The 19,438-nt window shown below is 39.2% G+C and overlaps 1 protein-coding gene across 1 annotated transcript in view; it reads right to left on the reverse strand.

Annotated features, from left to right (window-relative positions):
• Nucleotides 1-19,438, reverse strand: part of CEP57 (centrosomal protein 57) — a 63,271-nt gene that overhangs the window by 26,358 nt on the left and 17,475 nt on the right. The window contains exons 3-4 of the mRNA XM_036744471.1: nt 2,763-2,942; nt 2,231-2,352 (exon numbers count right to left, since the gene is read on the reverse strand). Of these exons, the coding sequence (XP_036600366.1) occupies nt 2,231-2,352; nt 2,763-2,942 (302 nt within the window). The remainder of the gene's footprint in view (nt 1-2,230; nt 2,353-2,762; nt 2,943-19,438) is intronic.

The raw sequence follows: 19,438 nt of genomic DNA on the forward strand, positions 1-19,438 counted from the left end.
CTCTCCTTCCCTTTTTTCTTTAAAAATATTCAATAAGATGGCTCCCTGGGGAGATTTAACCAACGTAAAAACAAAAAAAGACCACACACACACACACACACACACACACACACACACACTCATTTATTTACTTTGAGCAGAGGCTACTGAAATAATCCAAGTGAGAGGTAGTAAGTACCTGAACTAATGTGATGGCCATGGAAATTGACAGAAGGGGATAGGTGTGAGTGATGCTGTAGAAGTTGAAATGACAAGATTGGCAACTGACTAGGTATGTGAGATGAAGTAGAACAAACAGTCAAGGATACCATCGAGGTTATGAACCTGATGGGAGGACTGGTTACTACCCGTGACAATAGGGCAATTCTGAAGAGAGATTGTGTTTTATAGGCATCAGGGAAAGAAATAATAGTGTCTTCAGATTGGGAGGGCAGAGAAATGATTGTGAGACATTCTGCTAAAGAATTAGGGAAGAACAAAGTAAACTGTAAGGCCACACAATCTGTGGAATCCAGAAAAGAATACTGTTCTAAAGAAATGCTTGCTCCTTAGTTTGAACTGCCCTTGTGCTTTTGCTCATGCCATTCCATTTATTTAAAACATCCTTTCTTTGCCATCCCATACCTTGAACTGATTATTCAAATTTTATTTATTTTTCAAGGCCAAACTCACTTGCCTCTTCCCTCTATGAAGCTATTATTCCCAACAATAAGAGTCTCTCCTTTTTCAAAATTCTTAGCTTTATCATATTTTATTACAAATATTTATTACTTATTTTAAGTATTTGTTTACCATATTTTATTTAAATTATTTAACAAATGTCTTAAGCCCCTCCCTCTTACCATATTTTAATTTTATGAGCAAGAATCACTTCTTTGATATTCCTTAGTGTTTGAGCATTACAAGTGCTTAATAAGGTTTGTCACTAGCGCACCGAACAAAAACCAAACTCTTTAGTCTGACTTCCATTATGCATTGGATAAAAGTAAAATTTCTCAGTCAAGCCTACAAGGGTCTTCATAATCTGGTCCTAATCTATCTTCCCTATAGTTCCCATAACTAAACATTCCATTTTAACCAGAACAGTTTCTCCATGTTCCTGCAACATGCCACACTCAATTCTGCTTTGATGCCTTTACTGTGTGCTCCCTATGTTGTTTTCTCCACCTGCTTTTCACTAATTCAAGCCCAAGTTCCATGAAACTTTCCTTCATCATTCTAGTCCACATAGATCCCTCTCATCCTCCAAACTGATGTTTGCTTCCTTTTCTACATATTCTCAGAACAGTGATGTTCTTAAATGCTATGTGTGTTATTACTTGTTACTTACTTATAACTTTTAAGAAGAATTTATTAAGCACTTACTTAGCAGAGTCTCTATGCTAAGAGCTAGGATAGTCTTCATAACATCTGGCAATGTGCTATGAATGTTCATAGCAGGCACTCAAATGTTTACTGAACGAATGAAAACTAAAATTGACTTCTCTTCAAGGTTCTCTTCCATTTTACTGCTATTGTGCAAAAGCTCAAATCCATTTCCCTCTGTCCACACAGGGTATCATACCCTTACCTTTTGGGTGCTCTGCCCAAAGGAATGTAAATTTTGATCTTTGAAACTTTTTCTTTTCCTTAAGGACCGCCTTAAAGCCAAATCACTCTAGCTCTCATGAATTGGCCAACATTAAGTCCCAGGCCAGGCCCTACTTGGTCATTGTGTGGGCCCTGATTGGCTCAGAGTGAATGTAAACAGCAATTGTTTCTGTTTTGGCCAGAAATCTTAAGGGTCTTTCCTCCTCAGATTGATTTTGTTTTGACCAGGTGAAGAAGCCATTCTCTGCCTCATTTCTTACTTAGCCTTAATCACTGAAAGGGCACTGCTTCAGTCAAACTGAGACCTGTTGACCTTAGCTCACAAAGGCCAAGGTCTCCTACTGCATCTAGGGCAATCTCCAGTTGTCCTGATCTACATCTCAACAATGGACCCAGATGGCTATGGAGGAGAGAGTGAGGCTGGTGACTTTGCACAGCCCTCCCTCACTTACATCCAATTCACTTGCATGTCTTCCCTGATGTCATGGTCTTCTTCAAGAACAAAGAACAAACAACAACAACTGTTCAAAAGAAAGCATGAACTTCACAAAAATAATACAATTAATTCTCTTTAGGGACAAAAGAAATTCGTGTCAACTACTTAACATCTGTACATATTTAGAACAGCACGTGGCTATACCTGTTTTGCCAAGACAGTTGTCCTCTCATTTTTAGCATGCTTTATCATGTCTCTCATGTATTCCAATTGTTTTTCTAAAAGATTACATTTACTTTCTGCAGCTAACAACTGGGATGTCAGTTCTAAAGAGAACAAAAGAAAAACTAGGTATTAGCCCACTTGTCTTGATGCAGTTTAAATATCAGTAATGAAACTGTAGTTTCTATCACCCTAAATGATAAAATCCTAAGAAGGTCCCCAATGCCACTAGACAGCTAATTCCAAATTAGCTCAGGTCATCAGTTATACTCTATAATCAATCCTATGTTGCAATAAGGTAGCAACAATTTTACAATATAATCCTAGCATCTTAAGTCCTTGATAAACAAAATATAACTGGTTCATTATAATTTCAGAATACCTATATAAAACTAGAGCACCAATAACTAATAAAGTTCTGCAGAATTTTGTTAAGACCTTTAAAACAAGCCCTTGGAATAATGTTCCAATGATGACCTGTGATTTTCATTACTATCTTCATAGTTAAACAAACCTTGATTATGTCTTGACTCTTCATTCCTTGAATTCTCCCTTTCTTGTATTTGTTCATCCAGCACTTTCTTGTATTCATTTGTTTCTCTAGACAAGGTTTTCACACTTTCTTCTGCTTGAATCCGTTCAATCTCTAAACGTCGAATCTTCTCTTGAAGATTCTTCAGTGCAGAAAATATGGCTGTCAAATCAAAACACTTTGCCTTTAGAAGACATTGTACATACAATATTTGAGATGTTAGTTCTTTGTGAGTAACGCACTCTTAGAAGTACAGCTGATGCGTGTTTCATAGAATATTCTTTCGGTTCAGTGATCTCTCAGCATTACTTTCAACAAGTGTCACACAGTATCTACCAATAGTGCTATTGGTTATACGGTGAGCACTAACCAGCACTAAAAACAACAAAACATGTAAGCAGGAGCTAGTGGCTACTAATCAATGTTTTACTGACATTATTATACAAAATTTCAGCAAAGGAATCAGAAATTATGAGGTTTTTTTTTAGATTATACAAAGTTTCCACAGAACACCCACCGCATTCTTCCTTTCAAAGTTTCCACTGGCACATATTGCTGCCTCTTCAATGATGCCTTCCCTAATCACCCCAAATCGGAAATGATTATGAGGCAGCTTAGCACTGGGTAAAGATAAAGAGCACAATACTTTCCTGCTAAACACGGATTTATGGAACCTGATGTCAAATCTTAGCTCTGTCACTTGGTATGTAAGTATAGACAGTTCTAGCTTTACCTAAGTGGACCATTTCACAGACGTCTACATAAAGTGATTTTTATATAAAGCAAATTTGCCCACTGATGTGGAGGAGGGAGAGGGAAAAGGAAGGAAGCTACATGCCTATGGAATGAGGGGGCTGGCACATGGTTCAAGGACACATAGGGGCCATGGCCAGTCATGTGGAGGTCTATCTGGCTGGATCCGAGAGGAAGAACAGGTTGGGGGAGGAAGTATGGAAGGATGGCATGGACACAGAGAGAAGATGTGCAACATGCAAGGGCTGGGGCCAGATATGAGGTACCTGAGAGCAAATGGCCAGAAGACGGACTTATGGGGGCTAGAAATGCAGGTAGGTGGGCAGAGTGGGGGCAAAGGTCTCCTCTCTTGGCACTGGAGGTCTCAAGTGAAGCATCTGATCCAGCATCCCGTAGCAGTGTTCTCTGTGTATCCGTGTAATGTGAATTGATGTAAACTGAAACTGTCTATATAACTGTGGAGTAGTCACTTGATTTTTTTGAGGATTAATTTCCTTAACTGTAGAATGAGAAAACTGGACCACATAAATTCTGACATGCTCTCAGCTCTAGTCATCATGATGATCCATGACGACTCTTTCCAGAAATTAGCTCACTCTACTTACACTATAACTTACCTACCTCATACCTCATTGTGTACATCTAATCTGCTCCATTTTTATTCAACTTTGTATTTGGCATGGTACCTTATGGGCACTAACTCCTGAGTGAATGAATAAAAGATCTATTTTGGGAAGCAGAAGAGTCATGTCTTTTAACACAGTATAGGAAGTACTGAATTTGGAATCAAGACAACCTAGGCTCAAAGCCTGGCTCAGTTATTTACTAGCTGTGTGGCACTGAGGATCCTCATTTGTAACATGAAAGGCTGGATTACACAGCCTATAAGGAATTTTTTTTCCTAGTTCTATATCTATGATTCTGTGACCCTGATAAGAATTATGGCTTATACAACTTTTCTGTCTAAAGTGGGCACTCAATACTTGGTTAATTGTAAGAAAGTGTTTCCTTAGTGTTTTTATAATCTTCTTAATAATGGTATCTATTTATCATTTTCCTCAAAGGAGTATGAAAAGCTATCATTAAAAGGAATGGTTGCATAACTCATTATTTTGAGAAGTGGAAATATATAGACAGTATGCTTTCCTTAATTAGGTTACAAATTTGGTTTTTCAGTATATCCTACTGAAGCATTTAGTAGTTTTACATAAACCAGATATTTTCTAACCTGTAAAACAAAGAAGCCGGCATATCTTGCTATTAGCAATCAATGTTTTCAAGTCCTACAAATTACAAAAGCAGCAGGCAAGCAGGTAATACAGTTGTCTGACTGTAGGTCCTATTTTGACAAAATGAAAGCATATTCAAAGAATTTCAATCTCTGAGGGGCAGAGCCAAGGAGACAAAGGCAGGGACTTGCTTGGGCTCTCCAAAATTCCCTTCCAAACAACTTGAAATAATACCTCAAAAGGAATTCTGGAGTGGCAGAACTCACAAAAGAATGGGGTGAAACAATTTTTCAGCCCAAGACATCTTAGAAAGTCAGTAGGAAAGGTCTGTCTCACTGGGGTGAGAGTAGAGCACAGTCCAATGTAGGCGACATCCCAGCAAGCCAGAGCAGATGGAATCTCAGCAAATCAGTAGCAGAACCAGGGCCACCTGAATCAGCAGCGGTCTTTGGAGCTCTCAGACCATAGATGGTAAGGGGGGGTCAGAAAACTGGTCAGAAGATTACAAGGGTCTCTTTGCTGGCACTGGGGGCAGGACTATATTGCATTGCCCACGCTTGGATCTGGGTCACAGTCACAAGGTGGGGAAGAGCATTAGCACATCAGAGCTTGTGGCCAGAGGGGAGCAAAGACCCTGCTAACAGTTTTAGGGCAAAAGAGTGCTTATGGTTTCTCAGACCAAAAGAGTAAACATATCTCTCCTTAGAACATACTACTTTGGAAGAACTAAAAACTTACAGACCCCCAGAACAACCTATGAAAATAGTTGCATGTAAAACTCAAAATGGGACAGTACCTCCTCCCCTCTCAGAGCAGAGACTAACTATGACATAAAGGCAAAGGTCAAGAAATAGGCTAGAAAAATAAACACAAAAAAAGAACCTGATCACAGAAAGTTATATGGTGACAAAGAAGATCAGAATAAGCCCAAAAGAAGACAACAAAGTCAAAACCACTACATCGAAAGCCTCAAAGAAAAATGTGGACTGGTCTCAGGTCCCCCCAAAAATTCTTGGACAAGCTCAACAAAGATTTTAAAAAGCAAATAAGAGAGGTGGAGAAAAACTGGAAAAAGAAATGGCAGTGATGCAAGAAAATCATGAAAAATAAAAGTCAACAGCTTGGTAAAGGAGGCATAAAAAAAAAATACTGAAGAAAATTAACACTTTAAAAACAGAATAGGCCAAATGGCAAAAGAGGCACAAAAGTCATCACAGAGTAACTCTTTAAAAAGCAGAATTGGCTAAATTTGAAAAAAAAAATGTGCCAAAATTCACTGAAGAAAAGAACTTAAAAAGTAGAATTGGCCAAATGGAAAGAGGTACAAAATCTCAATGAAGAAAACAATTCCTTAAAAATTAGAATTAGAAGCTAATGACTCCATGAGACATCAAGAAACAATAAAACAAAATCAAAAGTATGAAAACATAGAAGACAATGTGAAATATCTCAATGGAAAAACTGAGCTGGAAAATAGATCCAGGGGAGATAATTTAAGAATTATTGGACTACCTGAACACCATGATCAACAAAAAGTGCCTAGCATCACCTTGCAAGAAATTATCAAGGAAAAGTGCCCTGATATCCTAGAACCAGAGGGTAAAGTAGAAACTCAAAGAATCCACCTCTTCAAAGAGATCCCAAAATGGAAACTCCCAGGAATATGGCCAAATTCTAGAGCTCCCAGATCAAAGAGAAAATATTGCAAGCAACCAGAAAGAAACAATTCAAATACTGTAGAGCCACAGTCAGGATAGCACAAGATTTAGCAGCTTCTTTATTAAAAGACTGGAGGGCTTAGCATATGCTATTCTGGAGGGCAATTATAACCAAAAATCAATCACCTACCCAGCAAAACTGAGTATAATCCTTCAGGGGAAAAAATGGACATTAATGAAACAGAAGATTTGGAGTATTCCTGATGAAAAGACCAGAACTGAACAGAAAAGGGAAATCATAAGAGATTCAATAAGGTTAAACTGTTTACATTCTTACATGGGAAGATGATAATTATAACTCCTAAAAAACTTTAATTGTTATTAGAGCAGTTAGGAGGAAGAGAAATTGACTATGACAAGATGATATTAAAAAATAAAATAAAATTATGGGGTGATAAAGAAGAATGCACTGGGAGAAAGGGAAAGGAAGAGGTAGAGTGGGGTAAATTATCTTGCATAAAAAGAGGCCTGAAAAAGCTCTCACAGGGGAGGGAGGAAGACTTTAACCTTACTCTCACTGGAACTGCCTCAAAGAGGTAATAACATACACACTCAGCATATCACTCTAGAGATTTCTCTTTAAAGTCAAAGGCCAAGGGACTCTACCTATTTTATTTCTGAATTTTGTATTTCTAAATTTTAGAGTATAAATCAGAGTATAGTCAGCACTCCCTTACTACTATCACAAATTACAAGATGGCATCATTAATACCTTCTCCTGCAAGCTTCTTCCACTTTGCCAATCATTTCCTCTGGTTATATTCAGTTCTACCATAGTAATTCCTCTGATAATTTCTCTATTTCCTAAGAATCTAAAGTGTATTAGTTGCTTTTGTCACAATTACTATTACGTCTGCCCTGTCAGTTTTGGGATATGTGTCAAGAGCTTGTCATTCATTTCCTTCAACTGGCTCCTGAGTATATATTCCCACTATGATTTTACCTACTTCTCCTTCCTCTGATCTTTAAGTCAAATGTTCGGTATGTTTTCCTGCTCAGGTTCATGGATTTTCACTCAGGTGGATATCTTCTCAACGTACAGCATTACTTCACTACCCCTTCCTGTATGATTTGCTGCTGTTTTGAACCTTTATTGTTACATGTCAGTCAAGAGTCACAACTCAAGTCTCTATGAGGTCAAATTTACCTTACCATATTAAGATTAATAGATTGCTTTATTTATCTGTATCTATCCAGCCTTACATATAGATGTTTGAGGGCATGAGTATAATTTTTAGTTAGCTCTAACAGCTTGCAGCATGATAAACACATTCTTTCTAACCCTAGTGAGATAAAGGGACCTTCTTTCATTCTTGTATCTTGTGCTATAGCCAAGAAAGGCAATCCTATTTTCCAGCACCATCTTTTTAGTGAGCTGTTCACTCACTCATTCTTTTCTAGTACCTACCTTTATCCATTAGCAGTGATGAAAAACATCACCTATTCCTCTAAATCCTTTGGTTTCCTGCCAACATTCCCTAGAGATTTTTTCCAAGTTCCTTCTGATATTATAGCTTATTCTTAAATGAATTATCTTTAGGTAGTAGTCCTCAGGCTTACAAATTTGTGAAAGTTCTCTACCACAAGTAGAATGCATGCCAGGGGAAGCCAGAACACCTTCTAATTGTCCAGATCAGAGTGACACACGGCAGTCCCATATATCTCAGCATGATGCAGTCTATCACTACAGCATCCTTCTTCCAAAGGTCAGTAGTGCCCTTATTCTTTGTGCCATCTGTAGATTTCTTCTTATATTTTGTGGAATATGTGAAGCTATTTCTTCCTCAGAAGGTCCAGTCACAGATGAGAAGAGTATAGTACTTAATACATACATATATCCTTGTACCTATATTAGGTAACCAAGGTCTTTCAGTCTCTAAACTTCTATGATTCATTCTTTTCCCTTAAGTGCTCATAGTCCTCTATTTAATAATAAGTTCTAGAATTTTGCAAGGCATCAAAAGGTCAAGCTCACTAGCAGATTCCAAAGTCACAATGTCCTTTAAGAAGGGGAGAATGGGGGAGAATACTTGCCAGTCACCAGTCTTCCTACATCCTGCTCTCTGTCAAGTCAATGACTTAATGATTAAGCACTACTATATGCCAGGCCCTGTGCTAAGTGCTAGATACACAGAAAAAGGCAAAAAACATTCCCTCCTCTCAAGGAACTCACAGTTTAATGGGGGAGATAACATGTAAACAACTATGCAGATACAAGATACAGGCAAGACAGGCTGGAGATAATCACAGAGGGAAAGCACTAGCATTAAGGGGGATCAGAAAAAGATTCTTGCAGAATGTGAGATTTTAGTTGGGACTTGATGGAAGCCATGGAGGCCAGGAGATCAAGATGAGGAGGGAGATTATGCCAGGCAATGGAGTACAACCAGTGGAAATTCACAAATTTGGAGACAAGAATGTTTTATATGAGGAATAAGTAGACGCCCAGTGTCACTGGATCACAGTGGTTAGGAGTAGGAAATAAGAACTAGAAAAAAGGGAAGAGGTCACCAAACAGAGGATTTTTTATTTGCTCTTGGAGTTAACAGTTAGTTAGTAGAGTTTATGGAATAGGAAGGGAAGAGGGGGAAGTGACATGGTCAGAACTGTGATCAATTTGACAGCTGACCAGGGAGAATGGAATGGGTAGAGATTTAAGACAGGGAAACTCCCCAGAAGGCTATCACAGCAGTCCACACATGAGAGGATGAGGGCCTGTACTACCAGTGGTAGAGAAGAAAAGTGAGTATACATGAAAGATATAACTGTTCAATCAATTGAACTTGGCAACTAATTGGATATGGAGGGGAAGAGTGAGGAGTTTTCAAGCCTGATTGCCTGGGAAGATGGTGGTATCCTTAATAGTAGCTGAGAAATTAAGGTGGGGAAGAGGGTTTTTTGGCAGGGCAATTGGGGTTAAGTGACTTGCCCAAGGTCACACAGCTAGTACATGTGTCCACCTAGCTGCCCCAATTGAATTCTTTAGTAACCTAAAATTTAGTATGAATATTCCATATACCTGGAGACTAATTTCAGTTGGACATTTTTCTTATAATCTCCTGGTCAATCCTGAGCTTCATCGCTCACTTAGCCTTGACACTACTCTGTCACATTTCAAAGTCACCCTCTTTAGAATTATCTATCTATTACTTGGTCCTAAGCAGTAGGATTATCACTTGCTCTTCTTAACATGGTTTTTAAAGCCTCTTTTGTTGTCTGAAGTATCTTTCTAAAGTCTTCATCATTCTTTGTAAGATGGTTCCTACAAGCAGTGCCACCTTTTTTGCCTTCTTCCTTGACGAAGTGCTCATCATTTCATCTTTTTATAATAGGACATTACTCAGAATTAGTCCAAAGAAGTAGATGGTCCCAAATTATCATATCTTCCCAAGTGTATTTTCATGGCAATATAATTATGATTACCTGAACGGCTAACAACAGCTGTTTTCAGAATTACACGAGTAATTTCACAGCTAAACACTGACATACTGTGTGTATATTTCTTAATTTTGGGTCTTTTAATAAATATACCATTTTTTACATGCTTGACTTTTTTTTTTTTTAAAGGACTGCATCATTACTGATTAACTCTGAAAGCAAGTAAGGTTTTGAAGCAATATTAAAAGCTACTACACTTTTAGAAGTAACACAGGGTAGTATAGAAGTGTCAACACATGTAGCCTATAAAACTCCTAAGAGCAAGAACCAGATTAAAATGTAATCAGGAAATGTTTAACAAAATAAATAAAAGTACAACACATACAATGTTAATTTGTAATTTATTCTAAGTCAGTATGCATCTCACAGGACTCCTTTTTCTGAGTTCAACACCACTGCTGTAGTGGAAAGAATATTGTCCATGAGTAAAAATACCTGGAATTGAACCCTAAACTCTGTTGCGTATTACCTGAGTGGGCAAAATCAATGAACTTCTTTGTCCTTCAGTTTCTGCTTCAGTAAAATGCAGGGTTTGGGGCAGCTAGGTTACACAGTGGATAGAGTGTAAGACCTGGAGTTAGGAAGACTCATTTTCCTGAATTCAAATCTAACCTCAGACACTTACTAGCTGTGTGACCCTGGGCAAGTCACTTAGCCCTGTTTGCCTCAGTTCCTCATCCATAAAATGAGCTGCAGAAGGAAATGGCCAACCACTCCAGTATTTTTGCCAAGAAAACCCCAAACAGTGTCATGAAGAGTAGGACATGACTGGAAAGAATGAACAACAACAACAACATGAAGGGTTTGGACTCTTTCACTTTTAAATCTCATGAGCCTAGTTAATGCTGTTTCTTATAATCTTGGAGCCTATTATGATTTCCTAATCTGGTGTTTTACTATAATTTGCTAGAGAAATTTTTAAAAAAAATTAATATTCCAGTCAGTCAAGCAGGCATCAAGCATTATTAAGTGCTTACTATTTATGTGTCAGACACTATGCAAAGCACTGAGTATACAAAGAAAAGAAAAAACATGGTGCTTGCTCTGAGGGAGCTCACATTCTAATGGTGGAGACAATATGCAAAGAATTATGTACACACAAATTATATACAGTGCATACAGAAAGTAATCTAGGAGCAAAGGAAGGAAAGAATGAGAAGAAAGAGAGGAACAAGAAAGTCCTCTAGAATCTCGAAGAAAGTCAGGAAGTAGAGGCAAGTAGGGGGACAGCATTGCTGCTATAAACAACAGCATATATATAAATATATATGTATATATGTGTGTATACACACACACACACACACACACACATATGTAGGCACAGAGTTGGAAGATGGAGTGCCACGTGTATGAATAACAGCAAGTAGGTCAAGTAGTTAGATCAGAATACATAAGAGAGGTGTAAAGTAGAAGATTGGAAAAAGGAGACAGGAGGTCAAAGGGCTTGAAAAAACTAACATTTATATTTGCTCTTGGTACATAATTGGGGGTGGGGTGGGGGTGGGGGAAGAGAATCTGCAGTCTACTGAATAGGCGATCAAAGCTGGTTGTAGAAGGATCAATTCTGGCATAAAGAGTCATTCCTTCTCCATGCAAGACAGAGGTGAAATAGGGAGAAGTGGAGGAAAGACAGAGCTCTTAGTAAAAGGACTCACATTTTTTTTTAATAAAGAGAGAACTGAGGTCTTCTCTTGAGACAGTGGGGAAAGGGGTGCTATGAGAGGCTTGAGGACAGAAGAAAAGGTTTCATCAGTCACTACAGTAAATGGTATAGTAAACTGATCAGGAGGTGGTATAAAAGAATTGCCTTGCTGCACTGAGAGCCCAGTTGAGATTATACAGCAGGAGTCTGTAGCGGAATCAATCAATATAATTCTTTGATTTGTGCTTTGCCCCAGTTCCATTTAACAGCACTATTGCACCCTGAGGATCTCTGGGCTTTTTTCTTTTCTTCCTTTTTCTAGCAGAACTTTCTTTTATATACTGTCTCCCCTTCAAATAGTATGTGAATTCCTTGAGAACAGATATTGTCTCTCTTTTTCTTCTTCTATTTTTATCCTTGGGGCTCAGTACAGTGCTTGGCATATAGTAAGCACTTAATAAAAATTTTCTCATTCATTCCTTCCTTCTTTCCAGTGAATGGGAGCAAAAGTGGCAGATGATGGGAATAATTCAAGGCTTGGGTTTGACAAGGCATTATCAATGACAGGACAAGGGGGCAAGGGTTTCAAGTGTAGAGAATAAGATAGAGTTCAACTGATATACCAAGGGTTAGAGATAGAGAAGGAAAGAGTATAGCCAATCAGGGGAGATGATGGCTTCAGAAAAATTGCTGGATGAGGACAGTCATAGTGAGGAAGACGAAGAACAGGTAAGAGTTGTAGGGCAAAGGAAAAGATAGAATGGTAAAAGGTTCTGACCAAGTAAAGGCATTTTGGACTTTATGAATATGGCAGTAGATTTGTGGCAAAATCAAGAATATGACCATTTCTGTGTGTGAGGTAGAGTGGAGAGAAGGGTCAGTCTTGGGAACTGAGTAGACTGAAGAATCAAGAGGTTAGGGTAGTTGAGGGAGCATTAATACATATGCTGAAGTCACTTAGTATGAGGATAGGAGCTGTAAGTGAAATGAAAATTTGTGAACCAGGCACTGAACTCATTGAGCAAGGAAAGAAAATATCCTTGGGACTGACAGATCCTTAAGGATACAGAATGGGTAATAAATATGAATGCTTGGAACCTCAAGAGAGCAGAGGTGGATAAGTCATGGAGGTAAAGAGAAATTCTAGAAGTGGCAACGGGGAATGAGGAGAATGCCAACCAAGACCAACCAAGTCCAGCAAAGATCACAAATAACAAATACAGTCAATGTTGGAGGGGTTGAAGGAAGAAAGAAATATCAACAAACTGCTGGTAGAGTTGTGAACTCATCAAACCCTGGGAAAAAAAATCCAGAATTATATTTTTTAAAGTGACTAAAATACCCATCCTCTTTGACCCAGAGATTTCACGACTAGGCATATACCCCTAAAGAGACCAAAGGCTTCAGAGTAGCGGAATAGCAAGGGTAGGTAGAATAATGACATTTTGTTTTGTGACAGAAAAGAACTAGAAAACAGAGTAGACACCTATCGATTGGTAAAATGGCTAAGCTGTGGTACATAAATATAATGAAATATTACAGTATTACAGGAAATTATGAAAATGAATTCAGAGAAGCATGGGAAAATTAATGAACCAACGTAAAGTGATATGCATAGAACCAGGAAATAATATAAGAACAAACTGTAACAATAATAAAAAACCAACAAAAAAATGAAACTATACAACTACTTTTTCCATTATATAACTTATTAATCTTTTGTTATAATATCACCAATATGTCCTAATATATTAGTCCTAGGGAACCATCTTTTACAGTAAAGAATAAAAAAGGGCAGGAGCTCGGAAGGGAAGAAGCAGTCCATGTTGCATCATTATAATAACCAAGCTTGTCCCTAAAGAGATGAGAAAAATCTACTCCTTCTTTCTTTGCAGAGGAAGGAGACTTTGAGTTTGGAACACTGAAACTATTGTCACACTTAGCTGATATATTGTTAAGTTTTGCTAAACTAATTTTTTTCTTCCCCCTTCCTCCTCCCTTCTGTTACATGGGAAGGTTTGCTAGGTAGAAGGGAAAGGGATATATTTGGAAATAAAGGTAATGTAAACATAAAGACACCAATAAAAATTTTTAAAGTAATTTTAGGGAGCGGAGCCAAGATGGCGGCTGGAGCTCCCCGCCGAGTCCCTCCAAAAACCTATAAAAAATGGCTCTGAACCAATTCTAGAACTGCAGAACCCACAAAACAGCAGAAGGAAGCAGGGCTCCAGCCCAGGACAGCCTGGATGGTCTCTGGGTGAGGTCTATCCCACACGGACCTGGGAGCTGGTAACGGAGCAGAGCCCAGTGTGAGCGGCACGGACCAACCAGACCCTGAATCACTGAGCTGCAGCAGTTACCAGACTTCTCAACCCACAAACACCAAAGAAAACAGAGAAGGTTAGCGGGAAAAGCTGTGGGAGTGGAAGGAGTTTGCAGTTTGGCTACCGCCGGGGGCAGCAGAGGGGAGGCAGCTACAGAAGTACAGCTGCAGTTGCTTCTGGCCCGGGCCCACCTAGTGGGAGGAATTAAGTGGTGGATCAGAGCAGGAGTGAAGAGCCTGCTGAAGATCGAAGCCCAGTCAGGGTTGGGGGTTCTTGGGGAAGGAGGAGTGCTGGTGTGGCAGAGCTGGTGCATCCCCCCCCCAGGCTTGGAACATAGAACTCTTTAGTCTACAAGCAGTCATACCCCGCTGAAAAACTCAAGGGTCAAGTCAGTTGGTTGGGAATATGGCCAGGCAGCGAAAACGCACCCAGACTCAGTCTCAGAATTTGGATTCTTTCTTTGGTGACAAAGAAGACCAAAACATACAGCCAGAAGTCAACAAAGTCAAAGAGCCTACAACAAAAGCCTCCAAGAAAACCATGAACTGGTCTCTGGCCATGGAAGAGCTCAAAAAGGATTTGGAAAAGCAAGTAAGAGAAGAAGAGGAAAAATTGGGAAGAGAAATGAAAGTGATGGGAGAAAACCATGAAAAACAAGTCAATGACTTGCTAAAGGAGACCCCCCAAAAATACTGAAGAAAATAACACCTTAAAAAATAGACTAACTCAAATGGCAAAAGAGCTCCAAAAAGCCAATGAGGAGAAGAATGCCTTGAAAGGCAGAATTACCCAAATGGAAAAGGAGGTCTCAAAGACCACTGAAGAAAATACTGCCTTAAAAATTAGACTGGAGCAAGTGGAAGCTAATGACTTTATGAGAAATCAAGATATCATAAAACAGAACCAAAGGAATGAAAAAACGGAAGACAAGGTGAAATATCTCATTGGAAAAACCACTGACCTGGAAAATAGATCCAGGAGAGAAAATTTAAAAATTATTGGACTACCTGAAAGCCATGGTCAAAAAAAAAAGAGCCTAGATATCATCTTTCAAAAAATTATCAAGAACTGCACTGATATTCTAGAGTCAGGGGGTAAAACAGAAATTGAAAGAATCCACGGATCGCCTCCTGAAAAAGATCCCAAAAAGAAAACTCCTAGGAATATTGTTGCCAAATTCTAGAGTTCCCAGATCAAGGAGAAAGTGCTACAAGCAGCCAGAAAGAAACAATTTGAGTACTGTGGAAACACAATCAGGATAACACAAGATCTAGCAGCTTCCACATTAAGGGATCGAAGGGCTTGGAATATGATATTCCGGAGGTCAAAGAAGCTAGGATTAAAACCAAGAATCACCTACCCAGCAAAACTGAGTATCATGCTCCAAGGCAAAATATAGACTTTCAATAAAATAGAGGACTTTCAAGCTTTCTCAGTGAAAAGACCAGAGCTGAATAGAAAATTTGACTTTCAAACACAAGAATCAAGAGAAGCATGAAAAGTTTTTTCTTTTGTTGTATTTCTTCTTTCACAACATGACTAATGTGGAAATATGTCTACATGATTGCACATGCGTAACCTATATCAGATTGCTTGCTGCCTTGGGGAGGGAGGGAAAAAAATTTGAAACTCTACATCTTATTAAAAAAAGAATGTTGAAAACTACCTTTATGTGTAATTTGAAAAAAATAACATTCACTCTCCCCAAAAAAAGTATGACTATGTATATATGCATGTACTTTTTGTATGTACTTATGTATGCGTATACATGTTAACTCCCTTGGTAGAATAAAAACACCTGGAGGAGGAAGAGGAAGATGAAGAGAAGGAGGAAGAGGAAGGAGAAGAAGGAAGAAGAGAAGAAGGGGGAGAAGGAGAAGAGACAAAGTACTCAATCTCCCTTACTTTGTTGCAGGAACACCGCAGATAACTTTTCTTCAGCTAAAATGGTTTATTTTGCTCAAATGCTTTTTTTCCTTCTTTGTAACAAGGAATGGCTGTCTAAGTAGGGAAAGAAGGATATATGTGGAATTGAAAGTGAAGTAAAAACAAAATATACCAATAAAAAATAAACATTATGGGGGCGGAGCCAAGATGGCGGCTGATAAGCACGGACTAGAGTGAGCTCCGTACCCGAGTACCTCCAAAAACCTATAAAAATGGCTCTGAACCAATTCTAGAACGGCAGAACCCGCAGAACAGCAGAGGGAAGCAGGGCTCCAGCCCAGGACAGCCTGGATGGTCTCTGGGTGAGGTCTATTCCACACGGAGCTGGGAGCTGGGAGCTGGGAACGGAGTGGAGCAGAGCCCAGCCTGAGCGGCGTGGACGATCCAGACCAGAAGCCGGGCGGAGGGGGCCCTAGCGCCCTGAATATGTGAGCAGCGGCAGTTACCAGACCCCTCGACCCACAAACACCAAAGACTGCGGAGAAGGTTAGTGGGAAAAGCTGCAGGAGTGGAAGTTCGCGGTTCGGCTTCCAGCCCCGGGGGCAGTGGAGGTGGGGCAGCTACAGCTGTTGTTACTTCCGGCTCCAGGCCCACCTGGTGGGAGGAATTAAGTGGCGGATCAGAGCAGAAGTTCAACAGCCTGCTGAAGATCTAAGTCCAGTCTGGACTGGGGGTCCTTGGGGAAGGAGGAGTGCGGCTCTGACAGAGCTGGCACCTCCCCCCCAAACGTAGAACATAGAACTCGTTAGTCTACAAGCAGTCATATCCCACTGAAAAACTCAAGGGTCAAGTTAGTTGGTTGGGAATATGGCCAGGCAGCGAAAACGCGCCCAGATTCAGTCTCAGACTTTGGATTCTTTCTTTGGTGACAAAGAAGACCAAAACATACAGCCTAAAGAAGACAACAAAGTCATAGAGCCTACAACAAAAGCCTCCAAGAAAAACATGAACTGGCCCCAGGCCATAGAAGAACTCAAAAAGGATTTGGAAAAGCAAGTTAGAGAAGTAGAGGAAAAATTGGGAAGAGAAATGAGAAAGATGCGAGAAAACCATGAAAAACAAGTCAATGACTTGCTAAAGGAGACCCAAAAAAATACTGAAAAATACACTGAAGAAAACAACACCTTAAAAAACAGACTAACTCAAATGGCAAAAGAGCTCCAAAAAGCCAATGAGGAGAAGAATGCCTTGAAAGGCAGAATTAGCCAAATGGAAAAGGAGGTCCAAAAGACCACTGAAGAAAATACTACTTTAAAAATTAGATTGGAGCAAGTGGAAGCTAGTGACTTTATGAGAAATCAGGATATTATAAAACAGAACCAGAGGAATGAAAAAATAGAAGACAATGTGAAATATCTCCTTGGAAAAACCACTGACCTGGAAAATAGATCCAGGAGAGATAATTTAAAAATTATTGGATTACCTGAAAGCCATGATCAAAAAAAGAGCCTAGATGCCATCTTTCAGGAAATTATCAAGGAGAACTGCCCTGATATTCTAGAGCCACAGGGCAAAATAGAAATTGAAAGAATCCATCGATCGCCTCCTCAAATAGATCCCAAAAAGAAATCTCCTAGGAATATCGTTGCCAAATTCCAGAGCTCCCAGATCAAGGAGAAAATACTGCAAGCAGCCAGAAAGAAACAATTTGAGTATTGTGGAAACCCAATCAGAATAACCCAAGATCTGGCAGCTTCTACATTAAGAGATCGAAGGGCTTGGAATGCGATATTCCGGAGGTCAATGGAGCTAGGATTAAAACCTAGAATCACCTACCCAGCAAAACTGAGTATCACGTTCCAAGGCAAAATATGGAGTTTCAATAAAATAGAGGACTTTCAAGCTTTCTCAGTGAAAAGACCAGAACTGAATAGAAAATTTGACTTTCAAACACAAGAATCAAGAGAAGCATGAAAAGGTAATCAAGAAACGGAAATTGCAAGGGACTTACTAAAGTTGAACTGTTTTGTTTACATTCCTACATGGAAAGATGATGAGTATGATTCATGAGACCTCAGTATTAGGGTAGTTGAAGGGAATAATGCATATATATATATACATACATATATATATGTATATATATAAGTGAATGTGTATGTATGTATGTATCTATGTGTATATGTATGTATGTGTATGTATGTGTATATATATATATATATGTGTTTATATATATATGTAAAAGAGAGAGAGCAGACACAGGGTGAGTTGAAGATGAAGGGAAGATATCTAAAAGAAATAAAATGAAATTAAGGGATGAGAGAGTAACATACTGAGAGAGGGAGATAGGGAGAGATAGAATGGGGTGGATTATCTCGCATAAAGGTGGCAAGAGGAAGCAGTTCTATGGGAGGAGGGGAGAGGGCAGGTGAGGGGGGAATGAGTGAACCTTGCTCTCATCAGATTTGGCCTGAGGGGGAATACCATACATACTCAGTTGGGTATCTTACCCCACAGGAAAGAAGAGGGAGGAAGATAAAAAAAAAAAAATAAAAGGTGGCGGGGGGGAGGGGGATGATGGAGGGGAGGGCAGATGGGGGTGGAGGTAATCAAAACAAACACTTTGGAAAGGGGACAGGGTCAAGGGAGAAAATTCAATAAAGCGGGATGGGTTGGGAAGGAGCAAAATGTAGTTAGCCTTTCACAACATGAGTATTGTGGAAGGGTTATACATAATAATACATGTGTTGCCTAGGTTGAATTGCTCAACTTCTTAGGGAGGGTGGGTGGGAAGAGAAGAGGGAAGAGAATTTGGAACTCAAAGTTTTAAAATCAGATGTTCAAAAACAAAAAAAGTTTTTGTATGCAACTAAAAAATAAGATACACAGGCAATGGGGCGTAGAAATTTATCTTGCCCTACAAGAAAGGAAGGGAAAAGGGGATGAGAGGGGAGGGGGGTGATAGAGGGGAGGGCTGACTGGGGAACAGGGCAACCAGAATATAAGCCATCTTGGAGTGGGGGGGAGGGTAGAAATGGGGAGAAAATTTGTAATTCAAAATGTTGTGAAAATCAATGCTGAAAACCAAATACATTAAATAAATTGCATTATAAAAAAAAATAAACATTATAAAGATAGTTTACCAACCAGAAGAAGAAAAAAATGGAATGGAACAAAATCATTGCAATTTTTAAATCTTTTTGTTTCAAAACAGAAATTGTGTGTTTTTGATCAATATAGCAGTAATTAATCTTTAAGCTGAAGAAAAAAAAACACAAGAATAGACAAGTGGAAAAAAAAATAGCTCTATGGGCTTCTTGTCTAATTCTGGGACATGCAGCTGAAACCTTCCATGTGTTCTCTCTCTACTAGAATGTGAACTCCTCAAGATCGAGGGCTCTCTATTTGTATCCCCAAGAGTTAGTATGGTACTTTGCTCTCAGTAAGTCTTTAATAAATGCTTTTTTTCTTTCATTCATTCATGATTCCCAAGGAGCTATACATCCAAACCTAGCCTTTATCCTCAGTCCAATCCCATATCACCAACTTCCTACTGGACATTTCACACAGGAAAAGTCTAAAAGTGAAGTCATTATATTTTCCAAGAAATCTATCCTTCCTTCTCATGTCTTTCTTTATTTCTGTTGAGGGATCTATACCTTCCCTTACA

Source organism: Trichosurus vulpecula, chromosome 2, assembly GCF_011100635.1.
Source record: "Trichosurus vulpecula isolate mTriVul1 chromosome 2, mTriVul1.pri, whole genome shotgun sequence".
Lineage (NCBI taxonomy): Eukaryota > Metazoa > Chordata > Mammalia > Diprotodontia > Phalangeridae > Trichosurus > Trichosurus vulpecula.